We start from the raw sequence: 27,821 nt of genomic DNA on the forward strand, positions 1-27,821 counted from the left end.
GAACGTGAGGTGTGCCAACCTTGATTTGAGCATACTTTCACTTGCCATCCAGCATCCAAGAAAGGAACTCTGGATTCTCAGGGCTCAGAGTTTCCAGGGAAATAATCTGTCTGCCTGTCTGTTTGCTAGTTTGCCTGTACTGTTTTGTTTCTGAAAGGATTTAGGATGTGTTAGTCAGGATGGGCCTGGTTTGCTGCAATAACAACCCCAAATCTCAGTGGCTTCACATGACAAGGTTTATTTCTCACAGCTCATACTACAGGAGGGGAATGACGCCTCCGCCATCTGGATTCATCACTATGGCTCTTAAAGGCTTTTGCCCAGAAGTGACACACATTCCTTCTGCCAACATTTCATTAGTCATATAAGTCACATGGCCAAACCTTTCCTCAAGATGCCAGGAATGAAAAACCTTCCCATAGGCCTAGAAGGAAAAGAACCAGAAATATCAGTGAACTACGGGAAAGACCAGCCTTGGCGGTGTGTCTGTGTTTATATTATATACACATTGAAAAAATATATATATTTATACACATTGAAGACGAAATGCCTCTTGCACTAAAACTAGAGCACCTTCTTGGTAGCACAGCTAAATTTCATTTAGCCTTTGAACCGTTTACCTTGGTCAATCCTCACCTAATCAATCAGTCAGGAGGTGATGGCAGTATACCAGAGAGCTGGGCCTCCTCAGTGACACCCAAATACACCAAAGCCCTTGCCCTTCCACACCTTTCCTCCAGGGTTTCCCCCACTCACCGCTGTGTCTGTTGACTGACAAGACCTAGACTTTTGGTCCTGAAATTTGACAGATAACTATTTTATTTTAATTATTATTATTATTATTTTTTTTTTTTGAGGTGGAGTTTTGCTCTTGTTGCCCAGGCTGGAGTGCAATGGCACGATCTCGGCTCACCGCAACCTCCGCCTCCCAGGTTCAAGCAATTCTCCTGCCTCAGCCTCCCTAGTAGCTGGGATTATAGGCATGTGCCACCAGGCCCAGCTAATTTTTGTATTTTTAGTAGAGACAGGGTTTCTCCATGTTGGTCAGGCTGGTCTCGAACTCCCGACCTCAGGCGATCCACCGGCCTCAGCCTTCCAAAGTGCTGGGATTACAGGCGTGAGCCACTGCGCCCGGCTTTTAATTATTTTTTAGAAATGGGATCTTGCTGTGTCACCCAGGCTGGAGTCCAGTGGCACAATCATAGTTCACTGGAGCCTCCAACTCCTGGGCCCAAGCTCTCCTCCCGTCTCAACTTCCCAACAGGCCGGGACCACAAGCAGGTGCCACCACACCCAAGTAATTATTTTTTAATTTTTTTTGGAGATGAAGACTCGTTTTGTTTTCTGGGCTGGTTTTTTTTTTTTTTTTTTTTGAGATGGAGTCTTGCTCTGTCACCAGGCTGGAGTCAGTGGCATGATTTTGGCTCACTGCAATCTCCGCCTCCTGGGTTCAGGCAATTCTCCTACCTCAGCCTCTTGAGTAGTTGGGACTACAGGTGCACACCATCATGCCCAGCTAATTTTTGTATTTTTAGTAAAGACAGGGTTCCCCCCATATTGGCCAGGATGGTCTCTATCTCTTGACCTCGTGGTCCACCCGCCTAGGCCTCCCAAAGTGCTGTGATTACAGGTGTGAGCCACGGCACCCTGCCCCTGTTGGGATTACAGGCGTGAGCCACTGCACCGGTCTCAAATAATTATTTTAGAGTTGACTTTTTACTGAATCTGATGAGTTTGACTAATGCAAGACTTCCTTTTGGCCCTGGGCAAGTATAAAAGCCCGGGCGCTGTGGCTCGGGCCTGTAATCCCAGCACTTTGGGAGGCTGATGCAGGCGGATCCCAGGAGTTCGAGACCAGCCTGATCAACATGGAGAAACCCTGTCTCTACTAATACTACAAAATTAGCCGGGCATAGTGGTACATGCCTGTAATCCCAGCTACTCAGGAGGCGGAGGCAGGAGAATCAATCGCTTGAACCCGGGAGGCAGAGGTTGCTGTCAGCCGAAAGTGCGCCATTGCATTCCAGCCTAGGCAACAAAAGAGAAACTCCGTCTCAAAAAAAAAAAAAAAAAAAAAAAAAAATTAAAGTTAAAATTAGAAAAATAAAAACGAAAGGTAAAGCGAAGCCCATGTGTCAGGAGCAAGCACAGGACAAAACCACACAGAGCGGTGAAAGAGGGAGACTGGGAGGGCAGCCACAGCTGTGTGGGGTGGTCTGGAGAGGACATAGGGCAGCCACAGGTGGGTGAGGGGGCAGGGGCTGGGGAGGAGAGGAGGAATGTGCAAGCTCAGCTATGCAAGTTGCGGTCAATGGCTACATCAGAAGCAGGCCCCATTGCTGGTAGCTTCACCGTCTTGCTCTCATGGGGCCTCCCAGCTATCCCAAGCCTCCAAGAAACAAGCTCGGAGACCTGCGCAGTCAGAGGTCCAGCGAGGGGGAGCGCGGAAGTGAGCTCCAGGCCACGTGCAAGTGCAGTCCCGGTCCCCCGCCATCAGCACAACCTGTGTGACAGTACAGGGTATCGGGGCAGAAGGAAAACTAGGGGAGCCTCATCCAGCGCTGGAGATGGAGAAGCTTTGGGCTCCTCGACGGCGAGGCACCCGGGGAACGGGGAGTCACTTGGAGCCTCAAAGCAGCCTCCGGCGGGAACCAGCAAAGCAATTCCAAGCTTAGCAGGGCACCGAGGGCGCGAAACCCGCCCCGCGCTCCGGCCGGCCGGCAGGGGGCGCGCGCTCCCCGAGCTCCCGCGCACCGCGGGGAAGGCGGCCCCGGCGCGGGGAAGCAGGGTGAGGACATTCCATTTCCAACCCTGCGCTTAAGTACGAAACATACCGTCTGGCGCATGTGCAAACGTGTATTATTTTGATCCAGTGCACGTGCCGTAGGTGACTTGGCTTGGCTTCCCGTGAAAGCGGCGGCGGTGGGGAGTTGATCGGGAAGTGAAGGGCCCTGGGCGACCCGGCGAGTGGAGCCAACACCAGCGCTGCTCCTGAGCGAAGGGTCTCCCCGCGCGGTGGCTGTCCGGCCCCCAGGACAGGAAGGATGTGTGCACTGGCTCCTGGCGCCGTCCTCCGGCACTGCTCTGAAGGGAGCCTGTGCAGTGGCACCCGTGCGAAGCTGGCCAAAGCCTGCCCAGGCTGCCCTGTGCAGGATGCAATAAAAGGTGAGCCCAGGGGGTCTGATAAAATGACCTCAGTAGCCACCTGTGGGAAGGGGCCCGGAGGAAAGCACACACAGTGACTACCAAGCGCCTTATCTCAGGGCTGTTTGTGACGGGGGATGCGTGTTTGAGATCCATTCTGTGAAGTGGAACTGCCTGGTCAGAGGGTGAAGGCACACGCGGTTTTGCTCCCCGTTGTCAAATCTCCTTACGTAGGCATTTTTCCATTGTACATTCTCTTCAGCAGTTTTATGTGAGTGCCCGCCCACAGCCTTGCTGGCAGTGGATGTTGCAAACTCTTGGGTTTTTGCTAATCCCTCAGGTGAGCAGAGATTTTTATTTTTATTGAGGGGGAGTCTCCTCTCCCAGGCTGAAGTGCAGTGGCTCCATGTCGGCTCACTGCAACCTCTGCCTCCCGGGTTCAAGCAACTCTCCTATCTCAGCCTCCTGAGAAGCTGGGTATTACAGGCATGCGCCACCACACCTGGTCAATTTTTGTATTTTTAGTAGAGACGGGATTTCACCATGTTGACCAGGCTGGTCTCGAACTCCTGACATCAGGTGATCCACCCACCTCGGCCTCCCAAAGTACTGGGATTACAGGCATGAGCCATCGCCCCCGGCCTCTTTGTTTCTGAGACAGGGTCTTGCTCTGTCGCCCAGGCAGGAGTGCAGTGGCTCAATCTCGGCTCACTGCAACCTCCACCTCCTGGGTTCAAGTGATTCTCCTGCCTCAGCCTCCCGAGTAGTTGGGACTACAAGTGCCCGCCACCATGCCTGGCTAATTTTTTGTGTTTTTAGTAGAGACAGGTTTCACCATTTTGGCCAGGATAGTCTCAATCTCTTGACCTCATGATCCACCCACCTTGGCCTCCCAAAGTGCTGGGATTACAGGCCTGAGCCACAGTGCATGGCCCTAATTTTTGTATTTTTAATAGAGATTTAGTAGTGATGGGGTTTCACCATGTTGGCCGGGATGGCTCTTAGTTTCTTTTTAATTTTTATTTTGCATTTCTGTGATTAGGAGGAAGACTGAGCACCCTGCCTTATACTCAAGACTTTTCATTACAGTTTTGTTTTGTTTTGTTTTCAGACGGGGTTTCCCTCTTGTTGCCCAGGCTGGAGTACAATGGCGCGATCTCAGCTCACCACAACCTCCACCTCCCTGGTTCAAGGGATTCTCATGCCTCAGGCTCCCGAGTAGCTGGGATTGCAGGCATGTGCTACCACGCCCGGCTAATTTTATATTTTTAGTAGAGATGGGGTTTCTTGATGTTGGTCAGGCTGGTCTCGAACTCCTGACCTCAGGTGATCTGACTTCAGGTGATTCGCCCGCCTCTGCCTCCGAAGTGAGCCACCACGTGAGCCACCTCATTGCAGTATTAATTGTATTGATGAAAGACAGGAAACACAAAACCACAGTGGGGTACCACCTCACACCCATCAGGATGGCTAGTATTAAAGCAACAGAAAATAACAAGTGTTGGCTAGGCTTGGTGGCTCACATCTGTAATCCCGGCACTTTGGATGGCCAAGGCGGGCGGATCACCTGAGGTCAGGAGTTCAAGACCAGCCTGGCCAACATGGTGAAACCCCCACCGTCTCTACTAAGAAAATACAGAAATCAGCTGGGCATGGTGGCAGGCTCCTGTAGTCTCCGCTACTCAGGAGGCTGAGGCAGGAGAATCACTTAAACCCGGGAGACGGAGGTTGCAGTGAGCCAAGATCGTGCCACTCCACTCCAGCCTGGGTGACAAGAGCGAAATTCCATCTCAAAAAAAAAAAAGAAAAAAAAGGAAAATAAGTGTTGTAAGGATGTGGAGAAATTGGAACCCTTGTGCACTGTTGGTGGAATGGAAAAAGATACAGCTGCTGTGGAAAATGGTATGGAGGTTCCTCAAAATATTTAACATAGAATTATATGACCTAGTAATCCTGCTTCTGTGTATATACCCAAAAGAACTCAAAGCAGTTTTTTTTGTTTTGTTTTTGTTTTTTTTTGAGACAGTGTCTCACTCTGTCACCTAGACTGGAGTGCAATGGTACAATCATGGCTCACTGCAGCCTGGCTTGGGACTCCTGGGCTCAAGCTATCCTCCTGCCTCAGCTTCCCCAGTAGCTAGGACTATAGGCATATACCACTGCATCTGGCTATTTTATTTATTTATTTATTTAGAGACGGAATCTCGCTCTGTTGCCCAGGCTGGAGTTCAGTGATGCAATCTTGGCTCACTGAAACCTCCACCTCCTGGGTTCCAGGGATTCTCCTGCCTCAGCTTCCCAAGTAGCTGGAACTATAGGCACCCACCACCATGCCTGCTCAGCTAATTTTTTGTGTTTTTAGTAGAGACGGAGTTTCACCGTGTTAGCCAGAATGGTCTTGGTCTCCTGACGTTGTGATCTGCCCTCCTTGGCTTCCCAAAGTGCTGGGATTACAGGTGTGAGTCACTGCGCCCAGCCATTTTTTTTTTTTTTTTTTTTTTCTTTTTGAGAAGTCTCATTCTGTAGCCCAGGCTGGAGTGCAGTGGTGCAATCTCGGCTCACTGCAGCCTCCGCTTTCCCGGGTTCAGGTGATTCTTCTGCCTCAGCCTCCTGAGTAGCTGGGATTACAGGTGCACAACACTGCACATGGCTGGTTTTTCACATTTTTAGTGGAGACGGGGTTTCACAATGTTGGCCAGGCTGGTCTTGAACTCCCAACCTCAGTAATCTGCCCGCATCAGCCTCCCAAAGTGCTAAGATTACAGGTGTGAACCACCGCGCCCGTGCGTCTGGCTATTTTTTTTTTTTTTTTTTTTTAAGAGAGACAGGGTCTCAATTAGTTACCCAGGCTGGTCTCAAACTCCTGGGCTCAAATGATTCTGCTGCTTCAGGCTCTCAAAGTGCTGCAATTATAGGCATGAGACAGCTTTATTTATAATAGCCAAACCTGGGAACAACATAAATAATTTCCATCAATAGGTGAATGGATAAACAAATTGTAGTATTTATTTGAGACAGAGGCTTCCTCTCAAGCTGGAGTGCAGTGGCACGATCTCGGCTCACTGCAACCTCCGCCTCCTGGGTTCAAGCAACTCGTGCCCCAGCCTCCCAAGTAGCGCATGCCATCACACCTTACTTTTGTGTTTTTACTAGAGGTGGGTTTTCACCAAGTTGCCCAGGCTGGTCTCGAACTCCTGGCCTCACATGATCCACCGGCCTTGGCCTCCCAAAATGCTGGGATTACAGGCGTGAGCCATTATGCCCAGCCTTTTGTTGTTATTGTTGTTTGTTTTTTGAGATAGGATCTCACTCTCTCACCCAGGTTGGAGTGTACTGGCAGGATCACAGCTCATTGCACCCTCGACCTTCTGGACCCAAGGGATCCTCCCACCTCAGCCTCCCGAGTAGCTGGGAGTACAGTCGTGTGCCACCCTGCCTGGCTGATTTTTTGTTGTTAGTAGAATCAGGGTCTCATCATGTTGCTCAGGCTGGTCTCAAACTCCTGACTTCAAGTGATTCACCCGCCTTGGCCTCCCACAGTGCTGGGATTACAGGCAGGAGCCACCGCACCTGGCCTCAAATGATTTTTCTGTATCTGTTGAGATCGTATGACTTTTCTCTTGTTTTTCTTTTCTTTTTTTTTTTTTTTTTTTTTTTTTTTGAGACGGAGTATCACTCTGTCACCCAGGCTGGAGTGCAGTGGCGCGATCTCGGCTCACTGCAAGCTCCGCCTCCCGGGTTCACGCCATTCTCCCGCCTCAGCCTCCGAGTAGCTGGGACTACAGGCGCCCGCCACTGCGCCCGGCTAGTTTTGTGTATTTTTAGTAGAGACAGGGTTTCACCATGTTAGCCAGGATGGTCTCGATCTCCTGACCTCGTGATCCACCCGCCTCGGCCTCCCAAAGTGCTGGGATTACAGGCTTGAGCCACCGCGCCCGGCCTCCTTTTTTTTTGTTTTGTTTTGTTTGTTTTGAGACAGGGTCTTGATTTGTCTCCCAGGCTGAAGTGCAGTGGTTCAATCATAGCTCACTGCAGCCTCGACCTCCTGTGCCCAACTGATTCTTCCACATCAACCTCCCGGGTAGATGGGGCTACAGGTAGATGGGACTACAGGCACATGCCACCATGCCAGGCTAATTTTTTGTATTTTTTTGTAGAGATGGGATTTTGCCATGTTGCCCAGGCTGGTCTCAAACTCCTGGACCCAAGTGATCTGCCCACCTCAGCCTCTCAAAATGCTGGGATTACAGGTGTGAGCCTCTGTGCCCTGCCTGCTTTTTCTCTTTTAATCTGTTTATGTATATATTTATATTTATAGATTTTTTTCCTAACTTTAGTCACCATTGTATTCCTAGGATAAACTCAGCTTGCTTATGACAAATTGCCACTTCAATACATTGTTGAATTTGGTTTGCTAATGATTTGTAGAGTTTTCTGCATTTGGCTTTCTGGTTGCCGACTTCGAATTAAATTGCTTCTATCTTTCTAAGGGAACTGAGGGTAATTTTCTTTCTTTCTTTCTTTCTTTTTTGAGACAGAGTCTTGCTCTGTCACCCAGACTGGAGTGCAATAGCACAATCTCAGCTCACTGCAACCTCTGCCTCCCGGGTTCAAGTGATTCTCCTGCCTCAGCCTCCTGAGCAGCTGGGACTACAGGCACAGACCACCATGCCCAGTTAATTTTTGTATTTTTAGTAGAGATGGGGTTTCACCATGTTGGTCAGGCTAGTCTTGAACTTCTGACCTCAGGTGATCTGCCTGCCTCAGCCTCCCAAAGTGCTTGGATTATAGGCATGAGCAACCACGCCCAGCCAATGAAAAAAAATTTTTTTTTTTTGAGATGGAGTTTCGCTCTTGTTGCCCAGGCTGGAGTGCAATGGCACGTTCTCGGCTCACCACAACCTCCACCTCCCAGGTTTAAGTGATTCTTCTACCTCAGCCTCCCAAGTAGCTGGGATTACAGGTATGCGCCACCATGCCTGACTAATTTTGTAGTTTTAGTAGAGACAGGGTTTCTCTATGTTGGTCAGGCTGGTCTCAAACTCCCGACTTCAGGTGATCTGCCTGCCTCGGCCTCCCAAGGTTTTGGGATTACAGGCGTGAGCCACTGCCCCCGGCCTGAAAAAAATTTTATTATGGAAAATATCCAACCATAAACAAAATTAGTGAGAACAGTATTATAAACCCTCATGTACTCATCACCCAGTTCCTTTTTTAGTTTTTTTTGAGATGGAGTCTCGCTCTGTCACGAGAGTGCAGTGGTGCTATCTTGGCTCACTGCAACCATAGGCTTCCTTCTTTCCACTGTTCCTGGAGACCCAGCAGGCTGTCATGGGGCTTTGGTCCCTGCACACAGTCCACTCCGGTGGCCACCAGGCTTCTGTGGCCATTATTTCCCATATGCACATGGGAAAGAACTCACTGGGCTTCTAAGTTATCTAGACCTTCTTTTCTTTTTTTTTTTTCTTTTTTTTTTAAGACACAGTCTCACTCTGTCGCACAGGCTGGAGTGCAGGTGGTGTGGTCTCGGCTCACTGCAACCTCTGCCTCCTGGGTTTAAGTGATTCTCTGCCTCAGCCTTCCAAGAAGCTGGGATTACAGGTGCACACCAACATGCCCAGCTAATTTTTTTTTTTTTTGAGATGGGAGTCTCACTGTCACCCAGGGTGGAGTGCAGTGGTGCAATCTCGGCTCACTGCAACCTCTGCCTCCCAGGTTCACGCCATTCTCCTGCCTCAGCCTCCCGAGTAGCTGGGATTACAGGCATGAGCCACCGTGCCCAGCCTAATTTTTGTATTTTTAATAGAGACAGGCTTTCACCATGTTGGCCAGGCTGGTCTTGAACTCCTGACCTCAAGTGATCCGCCCACCTCAGCCTCCCAAAGTGTTCGGGTTACAGGTGTGAGCCACCATGCCTGGCCTGGACTCTCTTTTTGACATGTGTGAGCATAGGCAGCAAGCAAGGTCCTGTGCAGAGAAGGGGTGCTTCCAGACTGACCAGGCCAGGGGCATCATTAAGGATGGGAATGTGTCGGGAGTGTCATAGGAGAGTTGAGACCAACACGCAAGTGTCGGAATTGACGGCTGAGGCAGGAGCAAGGTTTTTTGGGGGTTTTTAAGATGGGGTCTTGCTTGTAGCTCATAGCATAGCTTACTGCAGCCTCGAACTGCTGGGCTCAAGTGGTCCTCCCAACTCAGCCTTCGGAGTGACTAAGACTACGAGGACTACAGGTGGGCCCCACTGCGCTGGGCTAGGGTTAATTATTACCATAGGTTTTATGCTTTGTACTGGGTTTGCATAGGCCATTTCCCCTCTGTCTGCAGGGTACTGATGTCCCCATCTCTCTGCATAGCTGCAGATGGGACCAGGGAAGCATTACTGTGGCAACAGCCATGGCAGGGTCAAGGAGTTCCTTGTGTGACTTTCATACTTCTGACGGGCTGAGATCCAGGCCCCAGACCTGTGGTAATGCTGCCCATCTAGCCACCACCTGGGCTGAGGAGCAGAAACAAGTCCCCCAGGCCAGAGCAGAGACCTGCCAGAGCAACCTCCATCATCAGCCCTGATGTGGGGCCACCCTCTCATGTCCCTCATCCTCCTGCCCAGCAAAGCGGTGGCTGCTCCAGCTGGAACTCCAGGAGATAGGGCTACGCTATGCCTTGAACCAGAACCTGAGTGATGGAAGGGCCCCAAAGTGGGACCAGCCTGACTGTCCCCATCCACCAGGCAGAGAGGAAAAGCATGGCACTCCCCTGCTGGGAAATACCCGTGCAGTCACAAGTCACAAGATGAACTGGCTAGATGTGTGGACACTGCTAGGTCTTTTTTTTTTTTTTTTTTTTTTTTAATTAGAGATGGGGTCTCACTCAGTTGCCCAGGCTGGAGTGCAGGGGCACAATCATGACTCACTGCAGCCTCGAACTCCTGGGCTCAAACCATCCTCCCACCTGAGGCTCCCAAGTAGCTGGGACCACAGCTATGTGCCACCACGTCCGGCAGGAGCAAGATTAAAGTGCACAGTGGGAAGCCATTCGGAGCTGAGCAAGATGCAGGCAGGAAAAATAGAGAAGTGGGGACTGTGGGAGGGGCGTGGTGGCTCACGCCTGTAGTCCCAGCACTTTGGGAGGCCGAGGCGGGCGGATCACGAGGTCAGGAGATCGAGACCATCCTGGCTAACACGGTGAAACCCCGTTTCTACTAAAAATATAAAAAATTAGCCGGGCGTGGTGGCAGGCGCCTGTGGTCCCACGTACTCGGGAAGCTGAGGCAGGAGAATGGCACGAACCCGGGAGGCGGAGCTTGCAGTGAGCCGAGATTGCGCCACTGCACTCCAGCCTGGGCGACAGAGCGAGACTCCGTCTCAAAAAAAAAAAAAAAGAAGTGGGGACTGTGGTTGTGAACACTGTGCTCCTGGCCAGACATGGGGCAGGCAGGTGGTTTTCCGGAGAACACCTGCCAGCTGTAATCAGACACCCTGGGACCCCTATGGAAAGGAGGGCACAGCCCCATCCTGGCCAACACAAGGCCAATGCGTGGGTCCTCCATGGGACCTATGGCTGTGGCACAGTCGCATATGTTTTTCATCCTTTTTACCCTGCCCACGCTCTCTCAAGCACCTTTTATATTTACTTTTTATTTTTTTGAGACAGGGTCCTGCTCTTTTGCCCAGGCTGGAGTGCAGTAGTGTGATCATAGCTCACTGCAGCCTCAACCTCCCAGGTTCAAACGATTTTCCTGCCTCAGCCTCCAGAGTAGCTGGGACCACAGGTGCATGCCACTATATCTGGCTAATTAAAAAAAATTTTTTTTGTAAAGATGGAGTCTGGCCATGTTGTTCAGGCTGTTTTTCTTTGTTGTTGTTGTTGTTTTTTGAGGTGGAGTCTCACACTGTCGCCCAGGCTGGAGTGCAGTGGTGCAATCTTGGCTTACTGAAACCTCCACCTCCCAGGTTCAAGCGATTCTCCTGCCTCAGCCTCCCAAGTAGCTGGGACTACAGGTGGACGCCACAACACCTGGCTAACATTTGTATTTTTAGTAGAGACAGGGTTTCATCATGTTGGCCACGCTGGTCTTGAACTCCTGACCTCAGGTGATCTGCCCGCCTCAGCCTCCCAAAGTGCTGGGATTACAGGCGTGAGCCACTGCACCCAGCCTCAAGGACTTCTGTCCTGGGCTTTGCAATGTCAGTTTTTCCTCTTTTTTTTTTTTTTTTTTTTTTTTTTTTGAGACGGAGTCTCACTCTGTCACCCAGGCTGGAGTGCAGTGGCCGGATCTCAGCTCACTGCAAGCTCCGCCTCCTGGGTTCACGCCATTCTCCTGCCTCAGCCTCCAGAGTAGCTGGGACTACAGGCGCCCACCACCTCACCCGGCTAGTTTTTTTGTATTTTTTAGTAGAGACGGGGTTTCACCGTGTTAGCCAGGATGGTCTCGATCTCCTGACCTCGTGATCCGCCCGTCTCGACCTCCCAAAGTGCTGGGATTACAGGCTTGAGCCACCGCGCCCGGCCCAGTTTTTCCTCTTAAGAGGTGTGTTTCTTGTGCTTTTCTGGCTAATATTCCATTCTGGACAACCATCCCTGCACAATCGCCACTGACAATTTTTTTTTTTTTTTTTTTTTTTTTGAGACGGAGTCTCGCTTTGTCGCCCAGGCTGGAGTGCAGTGGCTGGATCTCAGCTCACTGCAAGCTCCGCCTCCCGGGTTTACGCCATTCTCCTGCCTCAGCCTCCCGAGTAGCTGGGACTACAGGCGCCCACCACCTCGCCCGGCTAGTTTTTTGTATTTTTAGTAGAGACGGGGTTTCACCATATTAGCCAGGATGGTCTCGATCTCCTGACCTCGTGATCCGCCCGTCTCGGCCTCCCAAAGTGCTGGGATTACAGGCTTGCGTCTCGGCCTCCCAAAGTGCTGGGATTACAGGCTTGAGCCACCGCGCCCGGCCAATCTCGTCTTACTGCAACCTCCACTTCCCGGGTTCAAGCAATTCTCCTGCCTCAGCCTAAAAGAGTTGCTGGGACTACAGGTGTGTGCCACCACGCCCGGCTAGTTTTTGTATTTTTAGTAGAGATGGGGCTTCACCAAGTTGCCCAGGCTGGTCTTGAACTCCTGACCTCAAGTGATCCGTCCGCCTCCGTCTCCCAAAGTGCTGGGATTACAGACTTGAGCTGCCACCCCAGCTGCCACTGACAGTTTTTACTGCCACTTGTTACAGTCCCAGATTGTATTAGGGGCTTCAGAGTGCTTAGCTGCAGGTTGCCACCTGCCACCTGCATTAGGGGCTTCAGAGTGCTTAGCTGCAGGTTGAGGTCCTGGTCTCATCCTGGGCTCGCTGAGCCTGCTTCCGACGCACACATCACATTTACTTCCCCGCAGGCCATTCCTTAGCATCTCCTACTGCCTGGCCTCCTCCTTAGTCCATGTGGCTGGCACAGCTCTCACTCCACATTCTCAAATGGTTTTAAAATGTTTTTCTTTTGGCTGGATGCGGTGGCTCACGCCTGTAATCCCAGCACTTTGGGAGGCTGAGGTGGGTGGATCATGAGATCAGGAGATCGAGATCATCCTGGCCAACACAGTGAAATGCTACTAAAAACACAAAAAATTAGCCGGGCGTGGTGGCGGGCACCTGTAATCCCAGCTACTTGGGAGGCTGAGGCAGGAGAATCACTTGAATCTGGGAGGCAGAGGTTGCAGTGAGCTGAGATCGCACCACTGCACTCCAGCCTGGGCGACAGAGCGAGACTCTCTCAAAAACAAAACAAAACAAATTTCTTTTTATCTGATTTTCTTTTAGAGATGGGGGTCTCATTATACTGCCCAAGCTGGTCTTGAACTTCTTGCTTCAAGCAATCTTCCTGCCTTAACCTCCCAAAGGGTTGGGATTACAGGAGTGACCCACTGCACCTGGCCTAAAATATCTTTGTATAATTCAATCTGTAGGTCAAACCTGCCACTCCACTGTAGTGGTACAAACTGAATTTCAGTTAATTGAGAGGTTTTCCTGTCTTTCCCAAAGGGCTGTGGCACCGTCAGAGGAAGACGGTCAGATCTCTGCAGCATGACCCTCGTCCTTGTTCCCAAACTTTCCTGTCAGTCACCGTCTGCCTCCCTTTCTTTGGTTGGCTGCCCATCAATGACCTGTTATTGTCACTGCCATAGAGCCCTGAGCAGCACGTCCCTTCCCACAGTTGCCATTCCAATCTTGCTGCACAGTATGATAAGAATGCCCTCTTGGCTTCTGAGGGTTAAATGTTGCCATCCAGAACGGTTAAATGCCATTCCAGAATTGTGTCATCCCCAAGACACTGAGGAGCCAAGTTCCATGGCAGCATCTCCTAGCCACAAAGCACAGCCAACACCAGCTTTCTGACACCGGTGCCCCCTCACGTCCACATTCTGCATTGCCTTAGTGAAGGGCAGCTCCATGCAACACTTTCTGGTCTCATGTAATAAATCCATTCTGACATTCCCACTTCCCTGAGCCTTCATCTTTTTTTTTTTTTTTTTTTTTTTTTTTTGAGACAGAGTCTGGCTCTGTTGCCCAGGCTGGAATGCAGTAGTGCAATCTCGGCTCACTGCAACCTCCGCCTCCCGGGTTCAGGTCATTCTCCTGCCTCAGCCTCCCGAGTAGCTGGGACTACAGGCGCCCATCACCATGCCAGGCTAATTTTTTGTATTTTTTAGTAGAGACGGGGTTTCACCGTGTTAGCCAGGATGGTCTCCATCTCCTGACCTCGTGATCCGCCCGCCTCAGCCTCCCAAAGTGCTGGGATTACAAGCATGAGCCGCCGCACCTGGCCTGTGGATGCCCCTTTCTAAACAGGGCGTGCACTGGGCTGTAAGGCTCCCTGCCTGCTGCAGGTTTGGTGGGGCAGATACCTTTCTCCACCCTAGGACTGTATTTGTTTTCAAGTACTCTGGCCAAAGCAATATTCCCTAAACTTTAGGCATTCTTGGATCCCTTTATGAGTTTTGCTATTTTTGGCATGCTACATATAAGTTTTGCTTCATGTTTTTATGTAAAGCATCTTCCTTTTACTTCTTTTATTGTGATAAAATTCACATAAAATCCACCGTTTTGAAGTGTACCATTCAGTGACTTTTATTACAATGTTGCAAAACTATCACCACTATAGTGCTAATTTCTCACCACCCCAAAAGGAAGCCCCCTTGTGTTCACACACACACACACACACTCTCTGTCCTCCTATCCCTTGGTAACCTAATCTGCCTGGTTTTTTTTTGAGACAGAGTCTCACTTTGTCATCCAGGCTGGAGTGCAGTGGCTCACTGCAACCTCCACCTCTCCGGTTCAAGTGAGTTTCCTGCTTCAGCCTCCCAAGTAGCTGGGATTACAGGTGTCTGCCATCACGCCTGGCTAATTTTTGTATTTTTAGTAGAAATAGTGTTTCACCATGTTGGCCAGGTTGGTGTCGAACTCCTGACCTCAGGTGACCCACCCACCTTGGCGTCCCAAAGTGCTGGGATTACAGGTGTGAGCCACCGTGCCCGGCTGGATTTTTAAATTTTATTTTTTTGAGACAGAGTCTGGATTTCGAGTGCAGTGGCATGATGGTGGCTCACTGCATCCTCTGCCTCCCCGATTCATGCGATTCTCCTCTCAGCCTCAGCAGTAACTGGGACTGTAGGCGCATGCCACCAAGCCCAGCTAATTTTGTTTTGTTTTGAGACAAGAGTCTCACTCTGTCTCCCAGATTGGAGTGCAGTGGCATGATCTCGGCTCTCTGTAACCTCCACCTCCCAGGTTCAAGTGATTCTCCCGCCTTAGCCTCCAGGGTAGCTGAGACTACAGGCATGCGCCACCACACACGGCTAATTTTTTTGTATTTTGGTAGAGATGGGGTTTCACCATGTTGTCCAGGTTGGTCTCAAACTCCTGAGCTCAGGCAATCAGCCCACCTCAGCCTCCCAAAGTGCTAGGCTTACAGGCACCCGACACCGCGCCCGGCAGATTTTTGGTATTTTTAGAACAGACGTGGTTTCACCTTGTTGGTCAGGCTGGCCTTGAACTCTTGACCTCAAGTGATCAGCCCGCCTCGACCTCTCAAAGTGCTGGGATTACAAGCATGAGCCACCATGCCTGGCCCCAGGAAATCTGGATTTTTAGTGTGGTATCTCCAAATTCTGAAACTGGCAACTAATGCAATTTTTAAAAGATTGTGAGCCAGGCAGACTGCATTCTATGGAGGTAGAAAAGGAGGCCTGAGGACGGGCGCGGTGGCTCACGCCTGTAATCCCAGCACTTTGGGAGGCAGAGGCGGGCAGATCACGAGATTAGGAGTTCGAGACCAGCCTGGCCAATATGGTGAAACCCCATCTCTACTGAAAATATAAAAATCAGCCGGGCGTGGTGGCGCGCGCCTGTAGTCCCAGCTACTCAGGAGGCTGAGGCAGGAGAATCGTTTGTACCCGCGAGGCGAGCTTGCAGTGAGCCGAGATCGCAGCACTGCACTCCAGCCTGGGTGGCAGAGTGAGACTCTCTCAAAAACAAACAAAAAAATTAGCCGGGCGTGGTGGCGCATGCCTGTAATCCAGTTACTTGGGAGGCTGAGGTAAGAGAATCGCTTGAACCCAGGAGGCGGAGGTTGAGGTGAGCCGAGATCGCGCCATTGCACTCCAGCCTGGGCAACAAGAGCCAAAGTCCGTCTCAAAGAAAAGGTAAAAGAAAGAAAAGAAAAAGAAAGGAGGCTTGAGCCCGGCGCAGAGGCTCACGCCTGTAATCCCACGTTTAGGAGGCTAAGCTGGGAGGATTGCTTGAGCCCGGAAGCTGGAGGTTGCAGTGAGCCATGATCGTGCCACTGTGCTCCAGCCTGGGTGACAGACCGAGACCCCGTGTTTAAAAAAAAACGGGGGGCCTGTAACACAGACGCCACTCCCCAAAATGCCGCACAGGCAAGTGGGGGCCGCACAGCCCATGGTTTCCAGAAAGCTTCTCTTGGGAATGTAAAGTAACACTTACCCTGGGACTCCTAGTTTCTAGACCTCCTGAGCCTAGAGGCCCTGAGGACGGACTAAGTGCAAAGTCCCCGACCCCCCGCTCGCTCCGCACCGCACCCTTCATTCCCCGAGCACCGCGGTTCCTCCGTCTCCGGGACTTCGCCCTCCATTACCTGGATGGCCTACAAGGCCATTACTCGCCACTCCGCCCTAGCTAGGTTATGTCGGCGGCAAGCCTTGCTTCCACTCTGCACTCCCGGAGAGCCACGCGCAGACCCTCCTCCACGGCCCCATCGCACCCTCCCAAAACAGGCAGCTTAGGCTTGCGTCCCCCGCCGACAGCCAGCACCGAGGGGCAGTCCCGGAGGCCACGCAGACCTCCCCCACCCACGCGCAGAGCCCGGCCCAGGGATCCGCGGGGGCCAGTCTAGCGCGGAGGCAGTGGCAGACGCGAGGCGCGAGGCGCGCATGCGTAGCGCGGCCTTTATTTCGTCACTGCGAGTCCAGAACGCACGGCTGGATCATGAGCACGCCCCCGCTGGCGCCTGCGCGCTTGCGCATCTTCCTCTGCCAGGCGCGCGCCGCAGCCGTCGGGGTCACCTCGGGGTTGAGCTTCTTCTCCAGCAAGTGCATGCGCGCCATGGCCTCAGTCATCATGTCCATGAGCAGTTCCTGCTGCAGCTTCAGGTAGTTGTTCTCCTCCAGCAACACCTGGCTCTTGGTCTGCTGCACCTGCGCCTTCCAGCTCGAGGCGGTCCGCGAGAGCAGCGGCGACCGCGGCCGCGCCAGCGGGCCCTCAGTGGTCCACCGCCCGCCGCGGAACACGAAGGCCTGGTTGCTGAGGCGCATGCGCGGCGCGCCGTAGGCGAGGCCCAGCTCTGCCTGGCGCGTGTTGTGGTCCAGCAGGTAGAAGGTGGACAGGGAAGACATGCGGCGCAGCGGCGGCCGCCGTGGCGAGAAGGGCCGCGAGATGTGATCGGCCCAGAACTGCTGCAGCTGCTCCCACAGGCGGCTGGCATGGCTTGTAGCCAGGCACTCGAAGGTTGCCAGGGCGTGGACCTTGTAGGGCACGCAGGAGCTCGGAGGGGAGCCTCGGGAGCGCTGGCGACTCTTGTTGCGCGCTTGTCGCGGGAGCCCGGATGTCCAGAATGATGAAGGCGAGCCAGGGGGCGCTGCTAGGAGACAAGAGTCCGGGTGAGCAGCGTGCTTGGTACAGGCCGCCTCTCAAACCGCGAGGCCGGTGGACATGTCTTAGCCCTGCACCTAGTGCTGCGGCTGTGGCTAACCGGCTGCTGGCCACCGAGGAGCCCCTCCTTCCACGCTGCACAGGCAACAGTCTCACCTAAACCACCTTCCCCAAAGACCACTGAGGGTTCAGGCCCTGGGATAGATATGCAGATGGAGGACGGGAGGAGGGCCCTGTTCTCTGAGTTGCAGCTGGAAGGGTGAGGAGTAGGGAATGATAGCAAGACAAGTAAGTAGATATTTAAAGGAGGAGTAGGACTGTGCCAGGTGGGTTGAGGATGGAAAATGGAGAGCTAGGCAGAGGGAAGAGCCGAGCAGGGCTTTTTCTTTTTTCTTTTTTTTTTTTTTTTTTTTTTGAGAAAGTGTCTCGCTCTGTCGCCCAGGCTGGAGTGCAGTGGCGCAATCTCGGCTCACTGCAAGCTCCGCCTCCCGGGTTCACGCCATTCTCCTGCCTCAGCCTCCTGAGTAGCTGGGACTACAGGCGCCCGCCACCACGCCCGGCTAATTTTTTGTATTTTTAGTAGAAACGGGGTTTCACCGTGGTCTCGATCTCCTGACCTTGTGATCCGCCCGCCTCGGCCTCCCAAAGTGCTGGGATTACAGGCGTGAGCCACCGCGCCCGGCCTTTTTCTTTTTTTTGAGACGGAGTCTCGCTGTTGTTGCCCGAGCTGGAGTGCAGTGGCACAATCTTGGCTCACTGCAACCTCCGCCTCCAGGGTTTCAGCAATTCTCCTGTTTCAGCCTCTTGAGTAGCTGAGATTACAGGCGCCTGCCATCACCCCCAGCTAATTTTTGTATTTTTAGTGAAGACGGGGTTTCACCATGTTGGCCAGGCTGGTCTCGAACTCCTGACCTCAGGTGATCTGCCTGCCTCGGCCTCCCAAAGTGCTGGGATTACAGGCATGAGCCACTGTATCCGGCAGGGCAGGACTTTCGTATTTCAGATGTGAACACGAGCTTGGATAGGATTGGTGCTGGGAAGAGCAGAAGAGGAACCTGGGAAGGTGGACCAGTGCACTACGTGAAGGTGCTGTACAGGCAGGCTCAGAAGCTTAGACTTCCTTTTGTGGGTAAGAGGGAACTGCGGAAGGATTACAAAGCCAGGGTTAGATCTGGATTCTGAAAACAATCTGGGAGGATGTCTAGCATAGCCAACAGCATTATTGCCCTCATCATTCAGTCATTTGATGGACTTGAACTAGCATCCGCTCTGTGCCAGGCTCTTGTCTTGGGAAGGGGACCCGGAACAGCCTCTACCTGCCCTCAAGATGCTCCTAATCCAGCTTGGAAGACAGATGTGTATACAGACCACAGTCCAGTGTGTTCACTGACATCCTGGGGTATGTGCCATAGGCTAGACCTATGCATAGGGCTCAAAGTAACAGGGATTGTGCACACTAAACATGACATTTGTTCCAAACAAACTATGCCCTCAGGGAGTCCAAAGTCCAGAAAACAGACAAGTCCCATTTTGCTCACTTCTCCCTGCACCCACCCACCCCCCAGCCCAGTAAGTACTGATTCTGTTATGTGAAAAAGGGAGTTATGTGTTGTTTCTAATTCCTCTTCTGCCCATGGACAGTGAGAAGAGAAAGAACTGGAGCAGGGTTCCCCCTCTGTTATGTCTTCGTTAATTCATAAGACACTTATCCCTCACATATAGGTGGACAGAGGCTGGATGGTACATACCATCCCCAAGATCTGGTTCAGGGAGATGGTCTCTGGAAGCCCACATCCAGGCCCACCCTTGAGATTGTATCTTCTCAGAGGATCCTTCCCCGTTAATCCTCACTGTATGTTGTGCCTCACCTGGAAGATGTGGTGGAGTTGCGGAGCTGCTGTCCCAGGGCTAGTCCTATCTCTGACCCACTCAGCTCCTGTCCACCTGCTGTGACTCACAATGCCTCCAGGCCAGGCCACCCCCGGACAAGAAGGGGTGCTGACTACTGAGCTGTCAAATAGACTCTGGGCTCTCCCCTGCATGCATTCAGTGCATCATTGAGCACCTACTGTGTTCTAGGAACAGTTCTAGGGAAGTGAAGAAGATATTCCCTCATTAAGCTGTCATTCTTGGCAGGGGAATGAGGGGAGTGGTCATAAGCAGAGTCCAAGACAGGAATTTGTTCTAGGGGAACTAACAAGATAGTCTCTCAGGAAGCTAACAGAGGGTGTCATGAGTCAGGTTCCCCAGCAGAGCCTAAGATGCGCATTCTTGTTCAAGTGAATTATTGGGGAAGTGCTCTCAGGAGAAGGGGGTGAGGGAAGCAAGACAGGGCAGAGAAAACAGGCTAAGGCTGAGCCAGAGTGTGGTCTCACATGGAGCCTAGCTTCTGCTTGTTCTCATGGGGAACTCGGAGCACAAATGGCACCACAGTTAGGCCTCCTTAAGGCAAGAGAGCCAGCCTTTTGTACCCTCCTTTTACATGTCAGTCAGTTATTGGCCGGGGCAGCTGAGAGTTATCAACCAGCACCTTTGGATGCACCCAGGGATCTGGCTTCTCAGTAGGGTGCCAACTGAGGAGGGAGGAAGATAATAGAATAGATGATAAAAATGAAAGGGTAGACTAGCCAACATGGCAAGACCCCATCTCTACAAAAACAAAGTAGCTGGGTGTGGTGGCATGCGACTGTAGTCCCAGCTACTCAAGAGGCTGAGGTGGGAGGATCACCTGAGCCCAGGAGGTGAAAGCTGCAGTGAGCAGTGATTGTGCCACTGCACTCCAGCATGGGCGATAGAGACCTTGTGTTAAAAAAAAAAAAAAAGAGGGCCAGGCATGGTGTTTCACGCCTGTAAATCCCAGCACTTTGGGAGGGGAAGGTGGGTGGATCACCTGAAGTCAGAAGCTCGAGAACAGCCTGACCAACATGGTGAAACTCCATGTTTACTAAAAATAGAAAAAAATTAGCCAGGCGTGGTGGCAGGTGCCTGTAATCCCAGCTACTCAGGAGGCTGAGGCAGGATAATTGCTTGAACTCAGGAGGCAGAGGTTACAGTGAGCGAAGATTGTGCCACTGCACTCCAACCTGGGCAACAAGAGTGAAACTCCATCTCAAAAAAAAAAAAAAGGAATGACTAAATCAATAAGAATATTCAGGCCAGGTGCGGTGGCTCACACCTGTAATCCCAGCACCTTGGGAGGCCGAGGCAGGTGGATCACCTGAGGTCAGGAGTTCGAGACCAGCCTGACCAACAAGGAGAAACCCCATCTCTTCTCAAAATACAAAACTAGCCAGGCATGGTGGTGCATGCCTGTAACCCCCACTGCTTGGGAGGCTGAGGCAGGAGAATCACTTGAACCCAGGAGGCAGTGGTTGCAGTTGGCCGAGATCGCACCACTGCACTCCAGCCTGGGCAACAGAGCGAGACTCCGTCTCAAAAAAAATCAAAGAATAAATAAAAAGAATGTCTAATTCTGATACGTACAGTGAAGAAAACAAACCAGGGAAATACAGAAAGTGATTTTGGGACAGGGTGAGGAGTAGGAACTAATTTAGATGTGGTGCTCAGTGCAGGCCCTTGACATTTGTGCTAAAACCTGAACAATAAGGAGACTCTAATCCCTTGAAGACCTGGGGGTAGAGGAAGGAAGTGGCTGGGCATGTTTGAAGGACAAGTGCCATGTGTGCGGACAGTGGAAGGAAATGAAGTCAGTCCTAACTGCTAAGCCCACCCACCTGACTACAAGGGACAGACCCAGAATCTCAGGAGCTCACAAGCTGGGGCAGAGCCCGCTGGTAGTGCCACCTCCTAGGAAACTTCTGTAATCATTTTATTGAGGTATAACTGACATAATCAACTACATTTATTTATTTTTTTATTTTTATTTTTATTTTTTGAGGTGGAGTCTTGCTCTGTCGCCCAGGCTGGAGTGCAGTGGTGCGATCTCAGCTCACTGCAAGCTCCGCCTCCCGGGTTCGCCATTCTCCTGCTTCAGCCTCCCAAGTAGCTGGGACTACAGGCGCCTGCCACTATGCCTGGCTAATTTTTTGTATTTTTTTTTTTTTTTTTAGTAGAGACATGGTTTCATGGTATTGGCCAGGATGGTCTCAATCTCCTGACCTTGTGATCCGCCCACCTCAGCCTCCCAAAGGGCCAGGATTATAGGCGTGAGCCACCACACCAGGCCAACTACATATATTTATAACGTATAATGTGAAGTATTTCAATAATTTGTTACGTGAAATCATTCCCAAAATCAAGATAATGAATGTATCCATCTGGTGGTATCCATTACCTTTTTTTCTTTTTTTTGAGAGGAGTCTCACTTTGTTGCCCAGGCTGGAGTGCAGTGGTGCGATCTCAGCTCACTGCAACCTCTGCCACCCAGGTTCAAGTGATTCTCCTGTCTCAGCCTTCCAAGTAGCTGGGATTACAGGCGCACACCACCACACCCAGCTAACTTTTATATTTTTAGTAGAGTTGGGGTTTCACCATGTTCACCAGGCTGGTCTCAAACTCCTGGCCTTCAGTGATCTGCCCGCCTCGGCTGCCCAAACTGCTGGAATTACAGGCATGAGTCACCGTGCCTGGCCTCAGTATAGATTTTTTTGGCATTGGCTTCTCACCACATAATTATTTTAAGATTTATCCATGTTGTTGCATTTATTAACAATGCATTACTTTTTATTGCTGAGTAGTATTTCATTGTATGGAAACACCACACAATTTGTTTTTCCATTCAGCTGTTGATGCACATTTGGGTTGTTTCCAGTTTGGGGGCTACTGCAAATAAAACTGAACATTTTTGTTCATCTTTATGTGGATATATGCTTTCATTTCTCTTAAGTAAATCCCCAGGAATGGAATGGCTGGGTCATATGGCAGGTGCATGTTTACCTTTTTATTTTTATTTTTATTTTTTTTTTTTTGAGACGGAGTCTCGCTCTGTCACCCAGGCTGGAGTGCAGTGGCCGGATCTCAGCTCACTGCAAGCTCCTCCTCTCGGGTTCACGCCATTCTCCTGCCTCAGCCTCCCGAGTAGCTGAGACTACAGGCACCCGCCACTTCGCCCAGCTAGTTTTTTGTATTTTTTAGTAGAGACGGGGTTTCACCGTATTAGCCAGGATGGTCTCGATCTCCTGACCTCATGATCCGCCCGTCTCGGCCTCCCAAAGTGCTGGGATTACAGGCTTGAGCCACCGCGCCCGGCTACCTTTTTATTAAGCCACTAACAGTGAGTGAAAGTTTCTGTTTCTGTGTAGCCTGGCCGACACTTAGTTTGGTAAACCTTCATTTTTAAAAAATTTGCTTAATTAAAGGTGGTAATGGTGTTTTGTGAGACAGGGTCTCACCATGGTGCCTAGGCTGGTCTCAAACTCCTGGGCTCAAGGGATCCTTCCACCTGGGCCTCTGGGCCTCCCAAAGTGCTAGGATTACAGGCAGGAGCCACGGGACCCAGCTAGTAAGCCCTTTTTTTTGAGATGGAGTCTCGCTCTGTCGCCCAGGCTGCAGTGCAGTGGCGCGATCTCTGCTTACTGCAAGCTCCACCTCCTGGGTTCACACCATTCTCCTGCCTCAGCCTCCTAAGTAGGTGGGACTACAGGTGCCGCCACCACACCTGGCTAATTTTTTTTGTATTTTTAGTAGAGACGGGGTTTCACCATGTTAGCCAGGACGGGCTCGATCTCCTGACCTCGTGATCCACCTGCCTCGGCCTCCCAAAGTGCTGGGATTACAGGCTTGAGCCACCCTGCCCGGCCAAGCCTTTTTAATTTTAGCCATAGTGATAGCGTATCTAAATTGTGGGGTTTTTGCTGTTTTGTTGTTGTTTTAAATTTTTAACAAGCTCATCCTTAATTAATTAATTTTATTTATTTGTCTATCTATTTATTTTTTGAGATGGAGTTTCGCTTTTGTTGCCGAGGCTGGAGTGCAGTGGTGTGATCTCAACTCACTGCAACCTGCACCTCCTGGGTTCAAGCGATTCTCCTGCCTCAGCCTCCCAAGTAAGTGGGATTACAGGCGTGTGCCACCACACCTGGTTAATTTTTTTTTTTTTTTTTTTAACTAGAGACGGGGTTTCACCATGTTGGTCAGGCCAGTCTTGAACTGCTGACCTCAAGTGATCCATCCACCTCTGCCTCCTTAAGTGCTGGGATTATAGGCTTGAGCCACTGCACCCAGCCTTAATAAATCTGTTTGTTTACTTATTTAATTTTTGGAGGCAGAGTCTCGTCCTGTCACTCAGGCTGGAGTGCAGTGGCGCAGCCTTGGGTCACCGCAACCTCTGCTTCCCAGGTTCAAGCGATTCTTCTGCCTCAGCCTCCTGAGTATGTGGGATTACAGGCACATGCCACCATGCCTGGCTAATTTTTTTTTTTTTTTTGAGATGGAGTTTCACTCTTGTTGCCCAGGCTGAAGTGCAATGGTGCAATCTTGGCTCACCACAACCTCCACCTCAGCCTCCCGTGTAGGTGGGATTACAGGCATGTGCCACCATGCCTGGCTAATTTTGTATTTTTAGTAGAGATGGGGTTTCTCCACATTGGTCAGGCTGGTCTTGAACTCCTGACCTCAGGTGATCACCCACCTCCTGCTGGGATTACAGGCGTGAGCCACTGTGCCCAGCCTTTTTTTTTTTTTTTTTGAGATGGAGTTTCGCTCTTGTTGCCCAGGCTGGAGTGCAATGGCATGATCTTGGCTCACTGAAACCTCTGCCTGCTGGGTTCAAGAGATTCTCCTGCCTCAGCCTCCCAAGTAGCTGGAATTACAGGCACCTGCCACCACGCCTGGCTAATTTTTATACTTTTAGTAGAGATGGGGTTTCACCATGTTGGCAAGGCTGGTCTCAAACTCCAGACCTCAGGTGATCCACCTGCCCTGGCCTCTCAAAGTGTTGGGATTATAGGCGTGAGCCACTGTGCCCGGCCCAATTTTTGTACTTTTAGTAGAGATGGGTTTTCACCATGTTTGCCAGGCTGGTCTCAAACTCCTGACCTCAGGTGATCTGTCTGCCTTGACCTCCCAGAATGCTGGGATTACAGATGTGAGTCATTGCGCCCGGTCTCATCCTTAATAAATTGAGGTTTTAATTTGCATTTCTCTAACAGCTAATGCTATTAAGCATCTTTCCATGTGGGTATTTGTTATCTATTTTAATGAAGTGGTTGTTCAAGTCTTTTTTTTTTTTTTTTTTTTTTTTTTTGAGACGGAGTCTCGCTCTGTCACCAGGCTGGAGTACAGTGGCACGATCTTGGCTCACTGCAACCTCCGCCTCCTGGGTTCAAGTGATTCTCCTGCCTCAGCCTCCCAAGTAGCTGGGATTACAGGCACATGCCACCACACCCAGCTAATTTCTGTATTTTTAGTAGAGATGAGGTTTCACCATGTTGGCCAGGCTGGTCTTGAACTCCTGACCTCATGTGATCTGCCTGCCATGGCCTCCCAATGTGCTGGGATTACAGGTGTGAGTCACCAAGCCCAGCCATCTGTTTTTTTTTTTTTTTTTCAGTGGTTCAAGTCTTTCTGCCTATTTTAAAAATTGGATTGTTTGTCTTAACACTCTTGTCTTAATGCTCCTGTTGCCCAGGTTGGAGTGCAATACGCGGCTCACTGCAACTTCCAGCAGCTTACTGCAACTTCCGGCTCTGGGATTCAAGCAATTCTCTTGCCTCAGCCTCCTGAATAGCTGGGACTACAGGCGCCTGCCACCATGCCCAGCTAATTTTGTATTTTTAGTAGGGACAGTGTTTTGCCACATTGGTCAGGCTGGTCTTGAACTCCTGACCTCAGATAATCCGTCCGCCTTGGCCTCCCAAAGGTCTGGGTATACAGGCATGATTGCAGTTTTTCTTGTTGTTATTGTTTTGAGACAGGGTCTCACTGTCACCTGGCTGGAGTCCAGTGGTGTGATCATGGCTTACCACAGCCCTGACCTGCCCAGGCTCTGGTGATCCTCCCACCGTGCCTCCCAAGTAGCTGGGACTGCAGGCAGGCACCACCACAGCCTGCTAACTTTTGTATTTTTTAGTGGAGGTGGGCTTTTGCCATGTTGCACAACTCCTGGGCTGGAACTCCTGGGCTCAAGCGATGTGCCTGCCTCAGCCTCCCAAAGTGCTGGGATTACAGGCATGAGCCACCATGCCTGCTCAAATTGCAGTTTTTGTTTGTTTGTTTTTCTGTTTGAGACAGTTTCGCTCTTGTTGCCCAGGTTGGAGTGCGATGCGTGGCTCACTGCAACTTCCGGCTCTGGGATTCAAGCAGTTCTCCTGCCTCAGCCTCCTGAGTAGCTGGGATTACAGGCATGTGCCACCATGCCCAGCTAATTTTGTATCTTTAGTAGAGACAGGGTTTTGCCATATTCTTCAGGCTGGTCTTGAACTCCTGACATCAGGTAATCCATCTGCCTTGGCCTCCCAAAGGTCTGGCTATACAGGCACGAGCCACTGCACCCAGCCTGCAGTTTGTGTTTTTGTTTTTGTTTTTGAGATGGAGTCTCCCTCTGTAGCCCAGGCTGGAGTGCAGTGGAGTGGTGCTATCTCGGCTCACTGTAAGCCCCACCTCCCAGGTTCATGCCATTCTCCTGCCTCAGCCTCCCGAGTAGCTGGGACTACAGTCGCCCACCACCACGCCTGGCTAATTTTTTGTATTTTTAGTAGAGACTGGGTTTCACCGTGTTAGCCAGGATGGTCTCCATCTCCTGACCTTGTGATCTGCTCGCCTTGGCCTCCCAAAGTGCTGGGATTACAGGTGTGAGCCACCGTGCCTTTTTATGGAGATGGAATTTTGCTCTTGTTGCCCAGGCTGGAGTGCAATGGTACAATCTCGGCTCACCACAACCTCTGCCCCCTGGGTTCAAGGGATTCTCCTGCCTCAGCCTGCTAAGTTGCTGGGATTACAGGCCGGCTAATTTTTTTATTTTTAGTAGAGACAGCGTTTCTCCATGTTGGTCAGGCTGGTCTCGAACTCCCGACCTTAGGTGATCCTGTCTCAGCCTCCCAAATTGCTGGGATTACAGGCATGAGCCACCACGCCCAACCCCAGCCTGCAATTTTTACATTCTAGATAAAATCCTTTGTTGGATATGTTTTGCAAATATTTCTTCCCAGTCTGTGGCTTGCTTCTTAGGGCAAAAGTTTTTAGTTTTGACGATGTCCAATTTGTCAAGTTTTTCTTTTTCACGTTTTTTTGTGTCATATTTATGAACTCTGCCAAATATAAAGTTACTAAGATTTTCTCCTTTTTATTCTAGAAGTTTCTTTTTTTTTTTTTTTTTAATATATAAACTATTAACAGACAAGGCCTACAGACTTATTTCTTCTTGGACACACCCACGGTGCGGCCACGGCGGCCAGTGGTCTTGGTGTGCTGGCCTCGGACACGAAGGCCCCAGAAGTGGCGCAGCCCTCTGTGGGCCCGAATCTTCTTCAGTCGCTCCAGGTCTTCACGGAGCTGCTTGTCCAGACCATTGGCTAGGACCTGGCTGTATTTTCCATCCTTTACATCCTTCTGTCTGTTCAAGAACCAGTCTGGGATCTTGTACTGGCGTGGATTCTGCATAATGGTGATCACACGTTCCACCTCATCCTCAGTGAGTTCTCCCGCCCTCTTGGTGAGGTCAACGTCTGCTTTCCTCAACACCACATGGGCATATCTTCGACCCACACCCTTAATGGCAGTGATGGCAAAGGCTATTTTCCGCCGCCCATCGATGTTGGTGTTGAGTACTTGCAAAATATGCTGGAACTTTTCAGGGATCACTAGAGACATGGCGGCAGCACAAGCGGCGGTGTGTAGGCCTCCTGTGGAAGAGCTATTCTAGAAGTTTCATAGTTTTAGCTTTACATTTAGGTCTCCTCTCCATTTTAAGTTAATTTTTGTTTATGATTTTTTTTTTTTTTTTTTTGACAGAAATGCCAAATTGACTCAGCACCATTCACAGAGAAGACTGGCCTTTCCCACAGTAACTGCAGTGACGTCCGTGGTGTTCATCATGTGACTGAGGACGTGGCTTTGGTTCTGTGCTCTGTGTTCGTTTGCTTGGTCTGTTTCTCGTGGCACCAATACTGTTGATACCTGGTAGTGTAAACCTTCCGATACTATTCTTTAAGATTGCTTTGGCTTTCTAGATCCTTTGTATTTCCATATAAGTTTTAGAATTTGATTGTCAGTGTTCACAAATAAACCCTCATGCTCACTGTTTAAAGCTTTCTCTTCTTGTCATGAGGACACTCAAGAGCTCAAATCAACCCCCCGAAGGTTGTCCGATAAGACACGGAATCAGAGCCCAGGAATATTTTAGCCAAGCCAGTGATTCATATTCTTTCTCTCTCCACATTGTATCTATGTTATTAAAGTCAATTTTCGGCCATGTGCAGTGGCTCATGCCTGTAATCCCAGCAATTTGGGAGGCTGAGGCAGGCAGATCACTTGAGCCCAGGAGTTCGAGATGAGCCTGGCCAACATGGTGAAACCCTGTCTCTACTAAAAATAGAAAAAATTAGCTGGGTGTGGTGGCACACACCTGTGGTCCCAG

The 27,821-nt window shown here is 50.8% G+C and overlaps 2 protein-coding genes and 1 long non-coding RNA gene across 3 annotated transcripts; 1 reads left to right on the top strand and 2 right to left on the bottom strand.

The window, feature by feature from the left end:
- Window positions 1-225: 225 nt before the first annotated feature.
- Window positions 226-18,680, bottom strand: CBY3 (chibby family member 3). The gene is made up of 4 exons (XM_045395098.3): window positions 18,656-18,680; window positions 16,275-17,276; window positions 2,835-3,144; window positions 226-424 (listed from the first exon to the last, which is right to left on the bottom strand). Exons 1-2 carry the CDS (start codon window positions 18,678-18,680, stop codon window positions 16,594-16,596), a joined length of 708 nt encoding a protein of 235 aa, XP_045251033.1. The 3' UTR covers window positions 226-424; window positions 2,835-3,144; window positions 16,275-16,593.
- On the top strand, window positions 2,890-27,491 carry LOC135971490 (uncharacterized). The gene is made up of 2 exons (XR_010587756.1): window positions 2,890-3,165; window positions 27,197-27,491. It is a non-coding gene; the product is annotated as an uncharacterized lncRNA (long non-coding RNA).
- Window positions 26,541-27,099, bottom strand: LOC102138653 (small ribosomal subunit protein uS13-like). The gene has a single exon (XM_045395059.2). The coding sequence runs from the start codon at window positions 27,053-27,055 to the stop codon at window positions 26,597-26,599; it is 459 nt and encodes a 152-aa protein (XP_045250994.2). The 5' UTR covers window positions 27,056-27,099; the 3' UTR covers window positions 26,541-26,596.
- Window positions 27,492-27,821: the final 330 nt, after the last annotated feature.

The sequence above is a fragment of the Macaca fascicularis genome, chromosome 6 (genome assembly GCF_037993035.2).
Source record: "Macaca fascicularis isolate 582-1 chromosome 6, T2T-MFA8v1.1".
Taxonomy (NCBI): Eukaryota; Metazoa; Chordata; class Mammalia; order Primates; family Cercopithecidae; genus Macaca; species Macaca fascicularis.

Coding starts and splice junctions, on each gene's coding strand:
- CBY3 (XM_045395098.3), bottom strand. CDS start 18,680: ATGTCAGTGAACACACTGGACTGTG. Junction 17,277..18,655: donor AGTGAACACACTGGACTGTG/GTCTGTATACAC, acceptor CTTGTCTCCTAG/CAGCGCCCCCTGGCTCGCCT.
- LOC102138653 (XM_045395059.2), bottom strand. CDS start 27,055: ATGTCTCTAGTGATCCCTGAAAAGTTCCAGCATATTTTGCAAGTACTC.